This window comes from Cherax quadricarinatus, chromosome 78, assembly GCF_038502225.1.
Source record: "Cherax quadricarinatus isolate ZL_2023a chromosome 78, ASM3850222v1, whole genome shotgun sequence".
NCBI lineage: Eukaryota > Metazoa > Arthropoda > Malacostraca > Decapoda > Parastacidae > Cherax > Cherax quadricarinatus.
In genome coordinates, this window is record NC_091369.1 from 2,728,462 (window position 1) to 2,748,299 (window position 19,838).

Consider the following 19,838-nt stretch of genomic DNA (forward strand, 5'->3'; position numbering starts at 1 on the left):
GACAGCAGGTGTGTGAGTGAATGTGAGACAGCAGGTGTGTGAGTGAATGTGAGACAGCAGGTGTGTGAGTGAATGTGAGACAGCAGGTGTGTGAGTGAATGAGAGACAGCAGGTGTGTGAGTGAATGTGAGACAGCAGGTGTGTGGGTGAATGTGAGACAGCAGGTGTGTGGGTGAATGTGAGACAGCAGGTGTGTGAGTGAATGAGAGACAGCAGGTGTGTGGGTGAATGTGAGACAGCAGGTGTGTGAGTGAATGTGAGACAGCAGGTGTGTGGGTGAATGTGAGACAGCAGGTGTGTGGGTGAATGTGAGACAGCAGGTGTGTGAGTGAATGAGAGACAGCAGGTGTGTGGGTGAATGTGAGACAGCAGGTGTGTGGGTGAATGTGAGACAGCAGGTGTGTGAGTGAATGAGAGACAGCAGGTGTGTGGGTGAATGTGAGACAGCAGGTGTGTGGGTGAATGTGAGACAGCAGGTGTGTGAGTGAATGAGAGACAGCAGGTGTGTGAGTGAATGTGAGACAGCAGGTGTGTGAGTGAATGTGAGACAGCAGGTGTGTGAGTGAATGTGAGACAGCAGGTGTGTGAGTGAATGTGAGACAGCAGGTGTGTGAGTGAATGAGACAGCAGGTGTGTGAGTGAATGACAGCCAGCAGGTGTGTGAGTGAATGTGAGACAGCAGGTGTGTGGGTGAATGTGAGACAGCAGGTGTGTGAGTGAATGACAGCCAGCAGGTGTGTGAGTGAATGTGAGACAGCAGGTGTGTGAGTGAATGTGAGACAGCAGGTGTGTGAGTGAATGACAGCCAGCAGGTGTGTGAGTGAATGACAGACAGCAGGTGTGTGAGTGAATGAGACAGCAGGTGTGTGAGTGAATGACAGCCAGCAGGTGTGTGAGTGAATGACAGCCAGCAGGTGTGTGAGTGAATGTGAGACAGCAGGTGTGTGAGTGAATGTGAGACAGCAGGTGTGTGAGTGAATGACAGCCAGCAGGTGTGTGAGTGAATGACAGACAGCAGGTGTGTGAGTGAATGAGACAGCAGGTGTGTGAGTGAATGACAGCCAGCAGGTGTGTGAGTGAATGTGAGACAGCAGGTGTGTGGGTGAATGTGAGACAGCAGGTGTGTGAGTGAATGACAGCCAGCAGGTGTGTGAGTGAATGTGAGACAGCAGGTGTGTGAGTGAATGTGAGACAGCAGGTGTGTGAGTGAATGACAGCCAGCAGGTGTGTGAGTGAATGACAGACAGCAGGTGTGTGAGTGAATGGGAGACAGCAGGTGTGTGAGTGAATGACAGACAGCAGGTGTGTGAGTGAATGAGAGACAGCAGGTGTGTGAGTGAATGACAGCCAGCAGGTGTGTGAGTGAATGACAGACAGCAGGTGTGTGAGTGAATGGGAGACAGCAGGTGTGTGAGTGAATGACAGACAGCAGGTGTGTGAGTGAATGACAGACAGCAGGTGTGTGAGTGAATGGGAGACAGCAGGTGTGTGAGTGAATGGGAGACAGCAGGTGTGTGAGTGAATGAGAGACAGCAGGTGTGTGAGTGAATGTGAGACAGCAGGTGTGTGAGTGAATGACAGACAGCAGGTGTGTGAGTGAATGACAGACAGCAGGTGTGTGAGTGAATGACAGACAGCAGGTGTGTGAGTGAATGACAGACAGCAGGTGTGTGAGTGAATGGGAGACAGCAGGTGTGTGAGTGAATGGGAGACAGCAGGTGTGTGAGTGAATGAGAGACAGCAGGTGTGTGAGTGAATGACAGACAGCAGGTGTGTGAGTGAATGACAGACAGCAGGTGTGTGAGTGAATGGGAGACAGCAGGTGTGTGAGTGAATGGGAGACAGCAGGTGTGTGAGTGAATGAGAGACAGCAGGTGTGTGAGTGAATGAGAGACAGCAGGTGTGTGAGTGAATGAGAGACAGCAGGTGTGTGAGTGAATGTGAGACAGCAGGTGTGTGGGTGAATGACAGACAGCAGGTGTGTAAACAAATAAGAATCAACAGGTGTGTGATGTGCTGATACATCTGTTGAGGAAAATATATCTCTGGAGTCAATACTGTATGACCCTTGTGGGTTTACCGCTAGGCTACGATTATAATCATAATAATCTAGAGGCAATAAACGGAAAGTGCCAGCGTACAGTAGTACCAGCACTGTCACATGGGTGTGAAGCATGGGTTGTCAACGTTGCAGCGGGGAGCAGGAGCACTGTGTGCTGGGAATATTATGCAGAGAATTTGGAGCCTTGAAACTTAAAGAGGGTTACCAACAGTACTGAATAACCTAGAGGACTGACACTGACAGCACTTACCTTGTGTAATAAGTGCAGTTGTCAGTGCTGACAGCACTTACCTTGTGTAATAAGTGCAGTTGTCAGTGCTGACAGCACTTACCTTGTGAGTGTAACATTCTCAGCATGGTCACTATGGCAACAGATAGTTCGTATGGCAGCAAATGGTCACTATGGCAACAGAATAATTACTATAAAAACAGTCACTCTGGCAACAGAGAGTTAGACAACAGTTACACTGGTAACAGAGAGTTAGACAAGTTACACTGGCAACAGAGAGTTAGACAACAGTTACACTGGAAACAGAGTTAGACAACAGCTACACTGGCAACAGAGAGTTAAACAACAGTTACACTGGCAACATAGAGTTAGACAACAGTTACACTGGCAACAGAGAGTTAGACAACAGCTACACTGACAACAGAGAGTTAGACAACAGTTACACTGGCAACAGAGAGTTAGACATCAGTTACACTGGCAACAAAGAGTTAGACAACAGTTACACTGGCAACAGAGAGTTAGACAACAGTTACACTGGCAACAGAGAGTTAGACAACAGTTACACTGGCAACAGAGAGTTAGACAACAGTTACACTGGCAACAGAGAGTTAGACAACAGCTACACTGACAACAGAGAGTTAGACAACAGTTACACTGGCAACAGAGAGTTAGACATCAGTTACACTGGCAACAGAGAGTTAGACGACAGTTACACTGGCAACAGAGAGTTAGACAACAGTTACACTGGCAACAGAGAGTTAGACAACAGTTACACTGGCAACAGAGAGTTAGACAACAGTTACACTGGCAACAGAGAGTTAGACAACAGTTACACTGGCAACAGAGAGTTAGACAACAGTTACACTGGCAACAGAGAGTTAGACAACAGTTACACTGGCAACAGAGAGTTAGACAACAGCTACACTGACAACAGAGAGTTAGACAACAGTTACACTGGCAACAGATGGACTCGAAAAAAAGATAAATGTTGTTGCCTAGCAGCAACACTGATTGCCTAGCAACAGCATTTGTTGCCTAGCAGCAACACTGGTTGTCTAGCAGCAACACTGATTGCCTAGCAACAGCATTTGTTGCCTAGCAGCAACACTGGTTGTCTAGCAACAACACTGATTGCCTAGCAACAGCATTTGTTGCCTAGCAGCAACACTGGTTGTCTAGCAACAGCATTTGTTGCCTAGCAGCAACACTGGTTGTCTAGCAACAACACTGATTGCCTAGCAACAGCATTTGTTGCCTAGCAGCAACACTGGTTGTCTAGCAACAGCATTTGTTGCCTAGCAGCAACACTGGTTGTCTAGCAACAGCATTTGTTGCCTAGCAGCAACACTGGTTGTCTAGCAACAACACTGATTGCCTAGCAACAGCATTTGTTGCCTAGCAGCAACACTGCTTGTCTAGCAACAACACTGATTGCCTAGCAACAGCATTTGTTGCCTAGCAGCAACACTGGTTGTCTAGCAACAGCATTTGTTGCCTAGCAGCAACACTGGTTGTCTAGCAACAGCATTTGTTGCCTAGCAGCAACACTGGTTGCCTAGCAACAACACTGGTTGCCTAGCAACAACACTAGTTGCCTAGCAACAACACTGGTTGCCTAGCAACAACACTGGTTGCCTAGTAGCAACACTGGTTGCCTAGCAACAACACTGGTTGCCTAGCAACAACACTGGTTGCCTAGCAACAACATTCGTTGCCTAGACAACAAGAGTGAGGGGAAGGCGGGAACACAGGCTTGTTGTTGCCTAGACAACAAGAGTGAGGGGAAATAAGGTGGGAACACAGACTTGTTGTTGCCTAGACAACAAGAGTGAGAGGAAATAAGGTGGGAACACAGACTTGTTGTTGCCTAGACAACAAGAGTGAGAGGAAATAAGGTGGGAACACAGACTTGTTGTTGCCTAGACAACAAGAGTGAGGGGAAATAAGGTGGGAACACAGACTTGTTGTTGCCTAGGCAACAAGAGTGAGGGGAAATAAGGTGGGAACACAGACTTGTTGTTGCCTAGACAACAAGAGTGAGGGGAAGTATGGTGGGAACACAGACTTGTTGTTGCCTAGACAACAAGAGTGAGGGGAAGTATGGTGGGAACACAGACTTGTTGTTGCCTAGACAACAAGAGTGAGGGGAAGTAAGGTGGGAACACAGGCTTGTTGCCATGACAACAACAACAAGCGGTCAACCTACGAGTCTGGATCACATTGCAAAGTTCCTTGACCGCAGCCAAAGCCGTATCCCTTAGGGCCGAACTTCTTGCCGTAGCAAACTGCGGGGAAGTCAGAAGTGCTGTGTGTTAGCCACTACCCACTTAAAAAACACCAGAAAAACACTGCATTAAACACACGCAGACACACGTGAAACATCTGCATTAGCGTATGTTAGGCCTCCAGCTCATCTTCCTGTGAGGTGAATATGAAAACTGTGTTCAATATTGACAGGGTGATGAGTATGACACATTGTTGCACTGTTCTCCAGGCTGAGGGACTGATCACCTCAAAACTACGTCTTCTGTAATCGACTGAAGAAGCCTGCTGTGTAGGCGGGATATTTCGGAATAAAGATACCTAACTGTTGCATATGTGTCTTACTTATCAACCTGTGAAGTGACAATATGTTGATTAAGCTTTGTTTCAGCTTTAAAAAAAGCTTTTGCACTCTCCTTCGTAGATATTAATAAACAGTGATAAGCTTAGCGTTATATACGTATTGGGAAATAAAAACTAAATCGGCACATATAAGAAAATAAGTCCTTTTACATAACCCTGAAGTAAATAAATAAAAATAGCGAAAAATAATATTTATAGCGGTAAGCGTTGGCATGATGTATGTAACTAGCAGTGAGGACGTCAGTCACTACTAGAGAGGTAGTTAGTATTGATTTCTCCTCTCTGAATCACACCAGCCGTATCAGTACTGTTGGCCACAGTTTGCAAGCCTTTGAGATGGTAGGCCTTAGCCTACCAGCCCCTGGAAGGTAGGCCTCAGGAAGCCTGTAAGCCCTTGGAAGGAAGGACTAAGGCAACCTGCTAGTCCCTGGAGGGTAGGACTAAGGCAGCCTGCTAGCCCCTGGAGGGTAGGATTAAGGCAGCTTGCTAGCCCCTGGAGGGTAGGACTAAGGCAGCCTGCTAGCCCCTGGAGGGTAGGATTAAGGCAGCCTGCTAGCCCCTGGAGGGTAGGACTAAGGCAGCCTGCTAGCCCCTGGAGGGTAGGACTAAGGCAGCCTGCTACTGGAGGGTAGGACTAAGGCAGCCTGCTAGCCCCTGGAGGGTAGGACTAAGGCAGCCTGCTAGCCCCTGGAGGGTAGGACTAAGGCAGCCTGCTAGCCCCTGGAGGGTAGGACTAAGGCAACCTGCTAGCCCCTGGAGGGTAGGACTAAGGCAGCCTGCTAGCCCCTGGAGGGTAGGACTAAGGCAGCCTGCTAGCCCCTGGAGGGTAGGACTAAGGCAGCCTGCTAGCCCCTGGAGGGTAGGACTAAGGCAGCCTGCTAGCCCCTGGAGGGTAGGACTAAGGCAGCCTGCTAGCCCCTGGAGGGTAGGACTAAGGCAACCTGCTAGCCCCTGGAGGGTAGGACTAAGGCAGCCTGCTAGCCCCTGGAGGGTAGGACTAAGGCAGCCTGCTAGCCCCTGGAGGGTAGGACTAAGGCAGCCTGCTAGCCCCTGGAGGGTAGGACTAAGGCAGCCTGCTAGCCCCTGGAGGGTAGGACTAAGGCAGCCTGCTAGCCCCTGGAGGGTAGGACTAAGGCAGCCTGCTAGCCCCTGGAGGGTAGGACTAAGGCAGCCTGCTAGCCCCTGGAGGGTAGGATTAAGGCAGCCTGCTAGCCCCTGGAGGGTAGGACTAAGGCAGCCTGCTAGCCCCTGGAGGGTAGGACTAAGGCAGCCTGCTAGCCCCTGGAGGGTAGGACTAAGGCAGCCTGCTAGCCCCTGGAGGGTAGGATTAAGGCAGCCTGCTAGCCCCTGGAGGGTAGGACTAAGGCAGCCTGCTAGCCCCTGGAGGGTAGGACTAAGGCAGCCTGCTAGCCCCTGGAGGGTAGGACTAAGGCAGCCTGCTAGCCCCTGGAGGGTAAGCCTGAGGCAAAGGCACTTACATTTCATCGTAGCCACAGGTAAGCGTTCCTGCACCTGATCCAAAGCCGTAACCTTTGGGTCCAAAGTTCTTTCCATAGCACACTGGGAGGCAAAGAATGTTACATGTCAGTTATGAGCACCTTTGGAAGGTAGAGTTTCGCTCAAGGAGAATGATATCATCCCTCCCCCTTCCCCTTGAGCGAAATGTTGTCTTCAGGGAGTCCTCCACTGTGAACCTGAGTGAAACCAGAGTTACATGTTATTAACACGTTCAATACACGTTTAGCCCAGGTCAGTCTGGTTGACCCGTCATCGTCAGGTACGTCCTGCCATGTCTGCTGACCTGAGATAAAGATCTACTTATTACTGAAGGAATTCTACCTCACTTTACACTCCATGAATGACCTCTGGAAAACCTAACTGACCATCACCTGAGTTTGCACAGACAAATAGTATATTATTTTAAATTGTAAACATGGCCAATAAACATGTATATATATATATATATATATATATATATATATATATATATATATATATATATATATATATATATATATATATATATATATATATATATATATATATATATATATATATATATATATATATATATATGCAAAACAAACACTGTGAAAGAATAGAGAAATTCCAAGCGCTTTCGTGACTACTCACATTATCAAGGAACTATGAAAGTAGTTCCTTGATCAATGTTCTGTGTGAGAGAGGGAGAGAGAGAGAACCTGGGTGTTGGAGAGGTTACACCATCAATGTTCTGTGTGAGAGAGAGAGAGAGAGAACCTGGGTGTTGGGGAGGTTACACCATCAATGTTCTGTGAGAGAGAGAGAGAGAGAGAGAGAGAGAGAGAGAGAGAGAGAGAGAGAGAGAGAGAGAGAGAGAGAGAGAACCTGGGTGTTGGGAAGGTCACATCATCAATGTCGTCACGATACTTCCATGGGTGACACTTAGCCTGTAAGAAAAAACACGAAGAAAAACGGAAAAGTAGGGATATAAATGGGTTATTCATGTCTGGCAGAGAGTTTTATGACTGAGAGGAGTCATGAGTGACAAGGGTAAGCCCCTACGAGGGTCATGGCACCTGTATTCCTAAACGTGATTAGAAAACTTTCTATAACTCTCTATAGTGAAGCGGAAGTTAATAGTGTGTGTGTGTGTGTGTGTGTGTGTGTGTGTGTGTGTGTGTGTGTGTGTGTTTTGAGATTGGAAGGTCTGGTGCCGCCGCAGTACCAGTCAAAGATCCAAATTCACTGCCAGCGCAGGTACCTATTAACCAACACAAAGACACACATACATACATACACACACACACACACACACACACACACACACACACACACACACACACACACACACACACACACAGGCAGGACTACAACGGATCTGAACAGGCTGCAAGCCTAGTCCAGCAACTGGCTCCTGGAGTTTAACCCCACCAAGTGCAGAGTCATGAAGATTAGGAAGGGCAAAGAAAACCGCAGACAGAGTACAGGTTAAGGTGGCCAAAAACTGCAAACCTCACTGAAGGCAAAGGATCTTGGGGTGAGTATAATACCGAACACATCTGAGGCACACATCAACCAAATAACTACTGCAGCATGTGGGCGCTTGGCAAATCTAAGAATAGCGTTCCGACACCTCACTAAGGAAACATTCAAGATACTGTACACTGTGTACGTCAGGCCCATATTGGAGTATGCAGCACCAGTATGGAACCCTCACCTCCATCACCACCACCACCTGGTCAAGCACGTCAAGAAATTAGAGAAAGTGCAAAGGTTTGCAACAGAACTAGTCTCGGAGCTAAGGGGTATGTCCTACGAGGAGAGGTTAAGGAAAATTAACGTGACAACACTGGAGGACAGGAGAGACAGAGGGGGGGGGGACATGATAACAACAAAATACTGAGAGGAATTGACAAGGTGGATAGGGACAGGTTGTTCAAGAGATGGGACACAACAACAAGGGGACACAACTAGATGTTAAGATAAGATAAGATTTCGTTCGGATTTTTAACCCCGGAGGGTTAGCCACCCAGGATAACCCAAGAAAGTCAGTGCGTCATCGAGGACTGTCTAACTTATTTCCATTGGGGTCCTTAATCTTGTCCCCCAGGATGCGACCCACACCAGTCGACTAACACCCAGGTACCTATTTGCTGCTAGGTGAACAGGACAACAGGTGTAAGGAAACGTGTCGAAATGTTTCCACCCGCCGGGAATGGAACCCGGGCCCTCCGTGTGTGAAGCGGGAGCTTTAGCCACCAGGCCACCAGGCCACCGGGCCTGAAGACTCCAATGAGTCAAAGGGATGTTAGAAAGTACTTCTTCAGTCATAGAGTTGTCAGAAAGTGGAACAGTCTGGAGAGTGATGTAGTAGAGGAAGGTACCATACATAGCTTTAAAACGAGGTATGATAAAGCCCATGGAGTAAAGAGAGAGTGGATCTAGTAGCGACCAGTGAAGAGGCAGGACCAGGAGCTATGAATCGACCCCTGCAACCACAACTAGGTGAGTACAGTTAGGTGTGTGCACACATATACACTTCAAACTACCTTTAGAAGAAAAGATAATATTAGATCACTAAATAAAAAAATCAGATTATTAGCAGCCAGTGAGAGAGAGAGAGAGAGAGAGAGAGAGAGAGAGAGAGAGTGCAGGTGGATGGAGACGAGTCCCAGCAACTATAAATACTCAGGACTGTGGTGGCACTGGTGTGGGGCAGGCACTAAGAGGCACTTCTTGCGAAGGCTGGCACTGATGCCAGCCTTCACACGGCACTCATGGCAGAATACGGAAGTCTGATCCACCCACCGTGGTATCTCTGGCTTACACGCTCTCCCAGGCACTCCTATGCTCTCTGACCCCTCTGGGTTTACCACCCAAATAATATTGGTGATAATAATAATAATAATAATAATAATAATACTAATAATAATAATAATAATAATAATAATAATAATAATATAATAATTATTATTATTATTATTATTATTATTATTATTATTATTATTATTATTATTATTATTATATGACAACATGCAGGTGTGAAAGAGGTTTATATATATCTACGGATGTATGTCACATATCAGCATGAGGTCATTTCAGTGACAGGAATGCCATGTGTGGCAGTGACGGGGAGTTACACAATCATCTAGGGCAGTGGTAGCAGCACTAGCTACACCTCTCCAAGACTAGTCTACGTCTCATTGACTTTCAGCCTTAAAAGGGAATAGATATGGATACTTGTCTGGGTTAAGATGGGTGGGGGGGGGAGAGGGGATTCTCGCACTTTGGATTTTGGCACAAAAGCTCTCTGGAGAGTAAGCTGTGGAGATTATGTAAGAAAAGGACCCCAGTGAAAATAAGCCACTTTGTCTGGCTTTTATGGGTTATTCTAGATGATTTACACTGTGTATGATAATTGTAATTATGTGTGTACCTGTGCCTAAACTTAGGTACTGACACGTTCGGGAAATTCAAGGACACCAATGGAAACTCAAGGACACCAATGGAATTCAAGGACCCCAATGAAAATTCAAGGACCCCAATGGAAATTTAATTACACCAATGGAAATTCATGGACCCCAATGGAATTCAAGGACCCCAATGGAAATTTCATGATTCCATTGAAAATTCAAGGACCCCCAATAGAAATTTAAGGACCCCCAGTAGAAATTCAAGGATCCCCATTGTAAATTGAAGGACCCCAATGGAAATAAATCACCTTATTTGACTTTTCTGGGGTTTATCCTGGGTAATTTACACTATGTATGATAATTGTACTTATGTGTACCTGTGCCTAAATAAACTTACAGCTTAAGAGTGCAAAAAGGTATGTAAATATAATTTTAAGTTCATTTTACGAACGTCAGGGGATTTCTGGCAGTCTTGGGCCGCTGTTTAGCATGCCAGTAGCAAATTTTAACGCCATCTGTTGGCTAGGTTTGTGTTTTTCTCCTTGTAGTTTGTAGTGGTTATTGTAAACTTTCTCTTCTTTCTTAGTGTTTACCGTACCTATTTCGGTCTGGTGTTCATAAACCACACCTAACCACTCACCTTGAGTGGTTAGGTGTGGTTTAGATTTTGTAGCGGATGTGGCTGGTTTATCGTGGTCACCTATCCATCCTGTGGATGGTAGTACAAGAACATTAGGAATATTAGTGTTTTTGTTAAACATGTGTGATTTGTGGTCACAGTAGTGGCCCATGCTAATCTCCCTATGGTGTATAAATATAACTTGTCGGATGAATCTTATTGTAGCCTACTGATCCAGTGGTTAACACACTGGACTATGAGTTTTAGGATTCGCTTTGGGTTCAACACCCACCCGTTCCCTGGTTTGTTTACATTTCATGTCATTACATCTGTGTTCTTTCTTGCACCAACCACGAGCGTGATCTGGTCAGTTACAGAGACGTGTATATCTGAAGCTGGCGGGACCAAGAGTCACAGTTAGGTGAGTAACGAGGACACATCTTCCAGTACACCTTTAGTGCAGATCTTACAATATAGTAAGATAAGTGCCAGTGAGACACAGGCCTAGGTAGCATAAAAATTGTTTTGGAAACATATTTACCAAAACCCCACACTTAAGAAATCTTATAACGACGTTTCGGTCCTCCCTGGACCATTGTCAAGTCAGTGGTCCAGGACGGAGCAAAACGTTACCGTTAGAGTCTTCTTCCAAGTGCAGGATTTTGAAATGTTCCAGCCACGGTATTGTGCATTTCTATTCTTCAACAAATGTATATTTTCTCCCCATATATATCAGATATTTTGATACGATGTTTTAATCACTCCTCCAGATGCTTTGTCTACAAGCTGGCCACGACTCCACGTAAATTGTGGACAACAAAGGGCCCAACACTGACCCCTGTGGAACACCGTCTGTGACGCGTCTCCACAATGATTTCTCCCCGTTTATGCATACTCTCTATTAAGAAATGGTATGATGATACCGAGATGTGTGAGTCTGTGGTCCTACCAAGGAACTGTTTGTTCCCGGACTTCACCGAAAACGATGTAATTATCGAAGATATGCGTCTCATTTGCATGGAGAGCAAGGCTGAATCTGCCGTCAGTGTCCCGGGGTTAGAAGCCGATGTCTAATCGACTCACGAAACCTCAATAACACGATTGCAAGCAAACCACTCGCCATGGGTTCTAAATCCACCCATTCCGCGGTTTATCTCTAATTGATCCTGTTGGTGAGGTCCCCAGAGAGTCTTAGATCCTCTTTGCCGATGGTTCTTTGGTGATGTGAGGTGTTTAGTCAGTGGAGCTGCTGGCTGGTGTGGGCTGCTACCTTTGGCAAAAGAGATTTAGGTGTTTCTACTTTGTATCTCTTGGGGAAGGTACTCAGGCTAGCAGACTAGTGTATGTAAGATGGTAGGGAATCACACGGAGATTCTTTTGAGCTTTGTCTTGAGGGACTGCATCAACAGTCTTATATGAGAAGGGAGGGGAAATACTGACGTGAGAAGACTTAATGCAAGTGTACTAGCCCACGAGTAATTCAGCACTGGAAATACGGAGGTTTCTTAGATGACTACCACCTCTCTCTTTGCTCCCGTGCCGTGGTAAAAATAAAAGAGCATCAAATCATCCATGTTAATGAGTTTCCTTCACACTCCGAAGGAAGGAGCGTCACTGTCAAGGACTCCAAAGTAACTTTAGCGGTGGACTCGACTCGAGATGACATACAGTGCTGGCTATGGCATTTTATTGTGAAGACGTTTCGCCCATCTGAGACTTTATCAATTCAAGCGAATTGATGAAGTCTTTCTTGGAGAAAATGCTTTGATAGTGAGATGCACTGACACACGACACTCACACGACACTGACACACGACACTGACACACGACACTGACACACGACACTCACACGACACTGACACACGACACTGGCACACGACACTGTCACACGACACTGACACACGACACTGACACACGACACTGTCACACGACACTGTCACACGACTCTGTCACACGACACTGACACACGACACTGACACACGACACTGTCACGCGACACTCACACGACACTGTCATACGACACTGACACACCTGTGTGTCTTAACAGTCAGGGTGTCGGGTGAGCCTGGGTCAACATACCTACTAAGTCAGTGACCCTCACCTGCTAGGTCAATGATCCTCATTTGCTAGGTCAATACCCCTCATCTGCTAGGTCAATGACCCTCGCCTGCTATGTCAATAACCCTCACCTGCTAGGTCAGTGTCCCTGACCTGCTAGGTCAATGACCCTCACCTGCTAGGTCAGTGACCCTAACTTGCTAGGTCAATGACCCTCACCTGCTAGGTCAGTGCCCCTCACCTGCTAGGTCAATGACCCTCACCTGCTAGGTCAATGATCCTCACCTGCTAGGTCAGTGACCCTAACTTGCTAGGTCAATAACCCTCACCTGCTAGGTCAGTGCCCCTCACCTGCTAGGTCAATGACCCTCACCTGCTAGGTCAATGACCCTCACCTGCTAGGTCAGTGATCCTAACTTGCTAGGTCAATGACCCTAACCTGCTAGGTCAGTGTCCCTCACCTGCTAGGTCAATGACCCTCACCTGCTAGGTCAGTGTCCCTCACCTGCTAGGTCAATGACCCTCACCTGCTAGGTCAGTGTCCCTCACCTGCTAGGCCAGTGTCCCTCACCTGCTAGGTCGATGACCCTCACCTGCTAGGTCAATGACCCTCACCTGCTAGGTCAATGACCTTCACCTGCTAGGTCAGTGTCCCTCACCTGCTAGGTCAATGACCCTCACCTGCTCTGGGAAGCTCTAAACAAGCATGGGTCGTGCAGCATCCTCGGAATGGGGAACTCAAGAAGAAAAAAAATATTTCTACCAGAAAATCACCATCATCTCTCCCAAAATCTCAGTTACATATACTTTTTTTTTTCCAAAATTTCATGGGTTTTGGGCACGAGACCCACCATGGGTCCCCCCCCCCTGGGTCCCCCCCCCCACTGTCTAATTCAAAATTAAAAAAAAAGTTATTTTGATATAATAGCGTTCTTCAGGACGGGAAAATACAATATATGAATTTTTGTTGCAGTCGTTTTTGATAAAATATATATAAATTTATATGGATTATTTTGTGTTTTTTTAGAGCAGTGACCCAATTAATTTTTTTGCAATCGTTTTCTATAAATAAAAATAGTATATGGATTATTATTTTGTATTTTTCGGAGGTTTCAAGGGGTAACTAGGCTGTTATATTTGCCTGTGAAGGAATAACTAGGGTTAACTATGCTAAAACTTCCGCCTTTTCACGGGGTAACTAAGTTAATTTACCCAAACTTGTAAGTGTTGAGCAGGTTAATGTGGCCATGTTAACCTGTTGTGGCCACATTAACCTGTTGTGGCCACATTAACTTGTGGCCACATTAACCTGTTGTGTCCACATTAACCTGTTGTGGCCACATTAACCTGTTATGGCCACATTAACCTGTTGTGGCCACATTAACTTGTGGCCACATTAACCTGTTGTAGCCACATTAACCTGTTGTGGTCACATTAATCTGTTGTGTCCACATTAACCTGTTGTGGCCACATTAACCTGTTGTGTCCACATTAACCTGTTGTGGCCACATTAACCTGTTGTGTCCACATTAACTTGTGGCCACATTAACCTGTTGTGGCCACATAATATATCACGTATATAAGAATACATACAAAACAACCACAGGGGGAGTTGAATGATATCTCTAGGCCTTTCGTGCTGCAATCAACACATCATCAGGAGCTTGCAATGTTACAGGAATGAGTAGGAAGTCTTGATAGATTCGTTCAGGGGGAACGGTGGTACCTAGTTCCCCTGAACCTATCTGCTGAGACCTCGTCCTCTTTTCTGCAACATTGCAGGCTCCTAGTGATGTGTTGATTGCAACACGAAAGGCCTAGAGCTATCATTCAACTCTCCCCGTGGTTGTTTTCCAGAATCTCATCTGTCAGGATAGGGATTAGAGAGAGAGAGAGAGAGAGAGAGAGAGAGAGAGATAGGGGTAAGAGGTGAGAGAAAGTAATGCTTATGGATAGGTAGACCTGCAGGAGGATAGTATCAGGTTACAACGAAGGATAGAGGGAGGGTATCAGGTTATAAGGAAGGATAGGGGGGATGGGGATAGGGAGAGTGCCTGAGTTTGGCACCTTGGCTGGCACTGGTCGCATGCGGCACTAGTGACGTGGGATGGTAAGAGAGGATACCATGGTAACATTACATCCCGGTACACGTACCTGATACCCGATACCTCTCTTAAAAATACACGTGTCAGATACAAGTCAGAGAGGGAGAGAGAGAGAGAGAGAGAATGAGAGAGGGTGAATATGGTAAAGATAGCACAAGATAAGATAGATAAACTTACCTTTACAATAAACTTCCTTGTCAGGTCCATCACAGTGAACTACGGAGTCGAGAGGCTTGCGACAAGCCTTGCAATTGAAGCAAGTTCGATGATAACTCTGTGGGAGAGAGTGAGAGAGGGAGAGAGTGAGTGAGAAAGAGTGAGCTTGTAAGTTAAGAATCCTTAACCTTGTCTTGTAAAACCCTGTGTACTAGAGAGAGAGAGAGAGAGAGAGAGAGAGAGAGAGAGACAGACAGACAAGTGGCTGCAGGTTGTGAGGTTAATTCAGTTGAAAACTGTAACTCAGTCATATGTTTACCTATTTGTGTTTGCCAGGGTCGATCCCAAGCTCCTGGCCCCGCCTCTTGAAACTGCCGGATATACTCTCTCGAAACCTCGTTGGACCTGTCGTACCCAGCCTTAAAACCTTGCGTAGAACCTGCCTACTTGTTCCGGATATAATTCCACTTCCTGACCACTTCGTGGCTGAAGAAATACTTCTTGACATCCCTGTGGATCATCTGCATCTTTAACCTCCAGCTGTGCCCCTGTGTACTCGTTTCCCGCCTCTCGAACCACCTATCTTTGTCCACTGTCAAGTCCTTTTGAGGATTTTGTATGTTGTTATCATGTCTCCCCTGGTTCTTGTATTTTATAATGACTTAGTTCATACCTCGTGGCTCATACCTTGTAGCTCATACCTCATACCCCGTGGATCTGGGACCAGTATACCTCCTATATTTTTCCTGCTTTTAAACTTTATCAGGCGAGGGTTCCATGATGGTGCTGCATACTCGAGGATGGGCCTGACGCACGTCATATATTGGGCCCTGAGAGACTTGAGATTCCTGATTTGCCATGTGAGCATTACTTGCAACGGTAGATGTGATCCTCTGGTAATATGTTCGTCAGTATGCTCACCCCTAGGCCCTCCTCCTTGAGTGAGGTCTGCAGCTTCTGTCCCCGGGCGGTTCAATGGGTCTACATTCACTCCTCTGGCAATTATCTCGTACCTATTGACTTGTAGATCTTAGTCAGTAGTTGAGGCAGTGATTCTGGTTTGTCTTGTAGAATGGATGGTTACATTTCTTCAGGTCCCCTTGTTTTTGATGGGTCTTCAGTGTATCGAAATTGAGGACAGAACACGGTCCAGGAGACATAATATCAGTGGCGTATTGTTGTTACTGACACAGGGACAGAACACGGTCCAGGAGACATAATATCAGTGGCGTATTGTTGTTACTGACACAGGGACAGAACACGGTCCAGGAGACATAATATCAGTGGCGTATTGTTGTTACTGACACAGGGACAGAACACGGTCCAGGAGACATAATATCAGTGGCGTATTGTTGTTACTGACCAAAAGGCCTGGTCACAGACCGGGCCGCGGGGGGCGTTGACCCCCGGAACTCTCTCCAGGTAAACTCCAGGTAAACAGGGTGTGCACTGTTCTGTCTTTCTGAACCCACTACTGTGGCATCAGTATTACTCACTATGCCTAGAACAGATTAACTCGGTAGCACTCGATGTATGCACAAGGCTTATTCCTCTAAGAAAAAGGAGGAGTAGATGTAAAACAGAAAGAGACAGGCGCTCCCTTTACAGGCGACGGAAAAGAATAACAGAGCGGCTAAAAGAGGTCAATATATCTGAAATGCGTAGGGAGACACTGGTCAGAGAAATAGCAAGCATCGAACTTAAGCTAAAAGAATCCTTTAGGAGTCAGGAATCGCGGGAAGAACTAAAAGCCATAAATGAAATCGAAAGAAACCCAAAGTATTTCTTCTCCTATGCCAAATCAAAATCGAGAACAACGTCCAGTATTGGGCCCCTACTTAAACAAGATGGGTCCTACACAGATGACAACAAGGAAATGAGTGAGCTACTCAAGTCCCAATATGACTCAGTTTTTAGCAAGCCGCTAACCAGACTGAGAGTCGAAGATCAAAATGAATTTTTTATGAGAGAGCCACAAAATTTGATTAACACAAGCCTATCCGATGTTATCCTGACGCCAAATGACTTCGAACAGGCGATAAATGACATGCCCATGCACTCTGCCCCAGGGCCAGACTCATGGAACTCTGTGTTCATCAAGAACTGCAAGAAGCCCCTATCACGAGCCTTTTCCATCCTATGGAGAGGGAGCATGGACACGGGGGTCGTCCCTCAGTTACTAAAAACAACAGACATAGCCCCACTCCACAAAGGGGGCAGTAAAGCAACAGCAAAGAACTACAGACCAATAGCACTAACATCCCATATCATAAAAATCTTTGAAAGGGTCCTAAGAAGCAAGATCACCACGCATCTAGAAACCCATCAGTTACACAACCCAGGGCAACATGGGTTTAGAACAGGTCGCTCCTGTCTGTCTCAACTATTGGACCACTACGACAAGGTCCTAAATGCACTAGAAGACAAAAAGAATGCAGATGTAATATATACAGACTTTGCAAAAGCCTTCGACAAGTGTGACCATGGCGTAATAGCGCACAAAATGCGTGCTAAAGGAATAACAGGAAAAGTCGGTCGATGGATCTATAATTTCCTCACTAACAGAACACAGAGAGTAGTCGTCAACAGAGTAAAGTCCGAGGCAGCTACGGTGAAAAGCTCTGTTCCACAAGGCACAGTACTCGCTCCCATCTTGTTCCTCATCCTTATATCCGACATAGACAAGGATGTCAGCCACAGCACCGTGTCTTCCTTTGCAGATGACACCCGAATCTGCATGACAGTGTCTTCCATTGCAGACACTGCAAAGCTCCAGGCAGACATCAACCAAATCTTTCAGTGGGCTGCAGAAAACAATATGAAGTTCAACGATGAGAAATTTCAATTACTCAGATATGGTAAACATGAGGAAATTAAATCTTCATCAGAGTACAAAACAAATTCTGGCCACAAAATAGAGCGAAACACCAACGTCAAAGACCTGGGAGTGATCATGTCGGAGGATCTCACCTTCAAGGACCATAACATTGTATCAATCGCATCTGCTAGAAAAATGACAGGATGGATAATGAGAACCTTCAAAACTAGGGAGGCCAAGCCCATGATGACACTCTTCAGGTCACTTGTTCTATCTAGGCTGGAATATTGCTGCACACTAACAGCACCTTTCAAGGCAGGTGAAATTGCCGACCTAGAAAATGTACAGAGAACTTTCACGGCGCGCATAACGGAGATAAAACACCTCAATTATTGGGAGCGCTTGAGGTTCCTAAACCTGTATTCCCTGGAACGCAGGAGGGAGAGATACATGATTATATACACCTGGAAAATCCTAGAGGGACTAGTACCGAACTTGCACACGAAAATCACCCACTACGAAAGCAAAAGACTTGGCAGACGATGCACCATCCCCCCAATGAAAAGCAGGGGTGTCACTAGCACGTTAAGAGACCATACAATAAGTGTCAGGGGCCCGAGACTGTTCAACTGCCTCCCAGCACACATAAGGGGGATTACCAACAGACCCCTGGCAGTCTTCAAGCTGGCACTGGACAAGCACCTAAAGTCAGTTCCGGATCAGCCGGGCTGTGGCTCGTATGTTGGTTTGCGTGCAGCCAGCAGCAACAGCCTGGTTGATCAGGCTCTGATCCACCAGGAGGCCTGGTCTCAGACCGGGCCGCGGGGGCGTTGACCCCCGGAACTCTCTCCAGGTAAACTCCAGGTAAACTGCCTCAATAATATAATGTTTATTTACTACCAAAACATGTACAAGGTATACAGACCATAGCTGACATCAGTGACATGCTACTATATAGAAAGCCGCTTGTTATGCTGAGTATTTCAGGCAAATTAGGTCAGTTTTTTCCCAGGATGCAACCTACACCAGTCTACTAACACCCAGGTACCCATTTTAAACTGATGGGTGAACAGGGACAGGGACAGCAGGTGTCTTATGGAAATAAGTCCCTAATGTTTTCCAGCCTAAAAGGGGACGGTAAAATTAGTTTCCCATGATTATATTATTAAATGAGCTTAATATTTCTAATTAGTTGACCGTCTTTGGTGGGTGTGCGGCGCTGTCCCAGCACACCCACAATATACGCCCCCTGCCTGTGTTGTGTGGTGTTCAGCACACTGGTAAGTCTCTTGTCTCAGAGTTTCTGCTCTTGTCCCTAATTTTAATAAGACTACTTTTTTTAAGTAGTTTGGGTGTGAATGTGTGTGAGTTGGATCTGACTAGCATGAGCCAGTAGGTGACGATGTTCGTACCCCCTACAGAGCATGTGGTGGCTTCGACTTGCCTTCCAAACACGTATTGGCCTCGCATACAACAGGTGATCCACGTCACTACAACAGGTGTTCCACTTCATTACAACAGTCGCTGACAACATCTGCGTGCCGCTGCGCGATGAGTAAACCAGCCTAGAAAATGTACAGAGAACCTTCACGGCGCGGATAACAGAGATAAAACACCTCAATTACTGGGAGCGCTTGAGGTTCCTGAACCTGTATTCCCTGGAACGCAGGAGGGAGAGATACATGATTATATACACCTGGAAAATCCTAGAGGGACTAGTACCGAACTTGCACACGAAAATCACTCACTACGAAAGCAAAAGACTTGGCAGACGATGCACCATCCCCCCAATGAAAAGCAGGGGTGTCACTAGCACGTTAAGAGACCATACAATAAGTGTCAGGGGCCCGAGACTGTTCAACTGCCTCCCAGCACACATAAGGGGGATTACCAACAGACCCCTGGCAGTCTTCAAGCTGGCACTGGACAAGCACCTAAAGTCAGTTCCTGATCAGCCGGGCTGTGGCTCGTACGTTGGTTTGCGTGCAGCCAGCAGTAACAGCCTGGTTGATCAGGCTCTGATCCACCAGGAGGCCTGGTCACAGACCGGGCCGCTGGGGCGTTGACCCCCGGAACTCTCTCCAGGTAAACTCCAGCCTCGATGTGTGATCACTGTCACCTAGTGTAACTCAGCACATTTTATTTTATGACTCAAAAATAACCTCAAAAACATCATTTTTAAATGTTATATATATATATATATATATATATATATATATATATATATATTTTATAAATATATATATATATATATATATATATATATATATAT

The 19,838-nt window shown here is 46.3% G+C and overlaps 1 protein-coding gene across 2 annotated transcripts in view; it reads right to left on the reverse strand.

Moving 5' to 3' along the window:
* The window catches only part of LOC128701549 (muscle LIM protein Mlp84B), a 60,177-nt gene that overhangs the window by 22,873 nt on the left and 17,466 nt on the right, over positions 1 to 19,838 (reverse strand). For both annotated transcript variants that reach the window (XM_053795291.2, XM_053795290.2), the window contains exons 5-6: positions 14,770 to 14,866; positions 6,395 to 6,476 (exon numbers count right to left, since the gene is read on the reverse strand). In XM_053795291.2, coding sequence (XP_053651266.1) covers positions 6,395 to 6,476; positions 14,770 to 14,866 — 179 coding nt within the window. The remainder of the gene's footprint in view (positions 1 to 6,394; positions 6,477 to 14,769; positions 14,867 to 19,838) is intronic.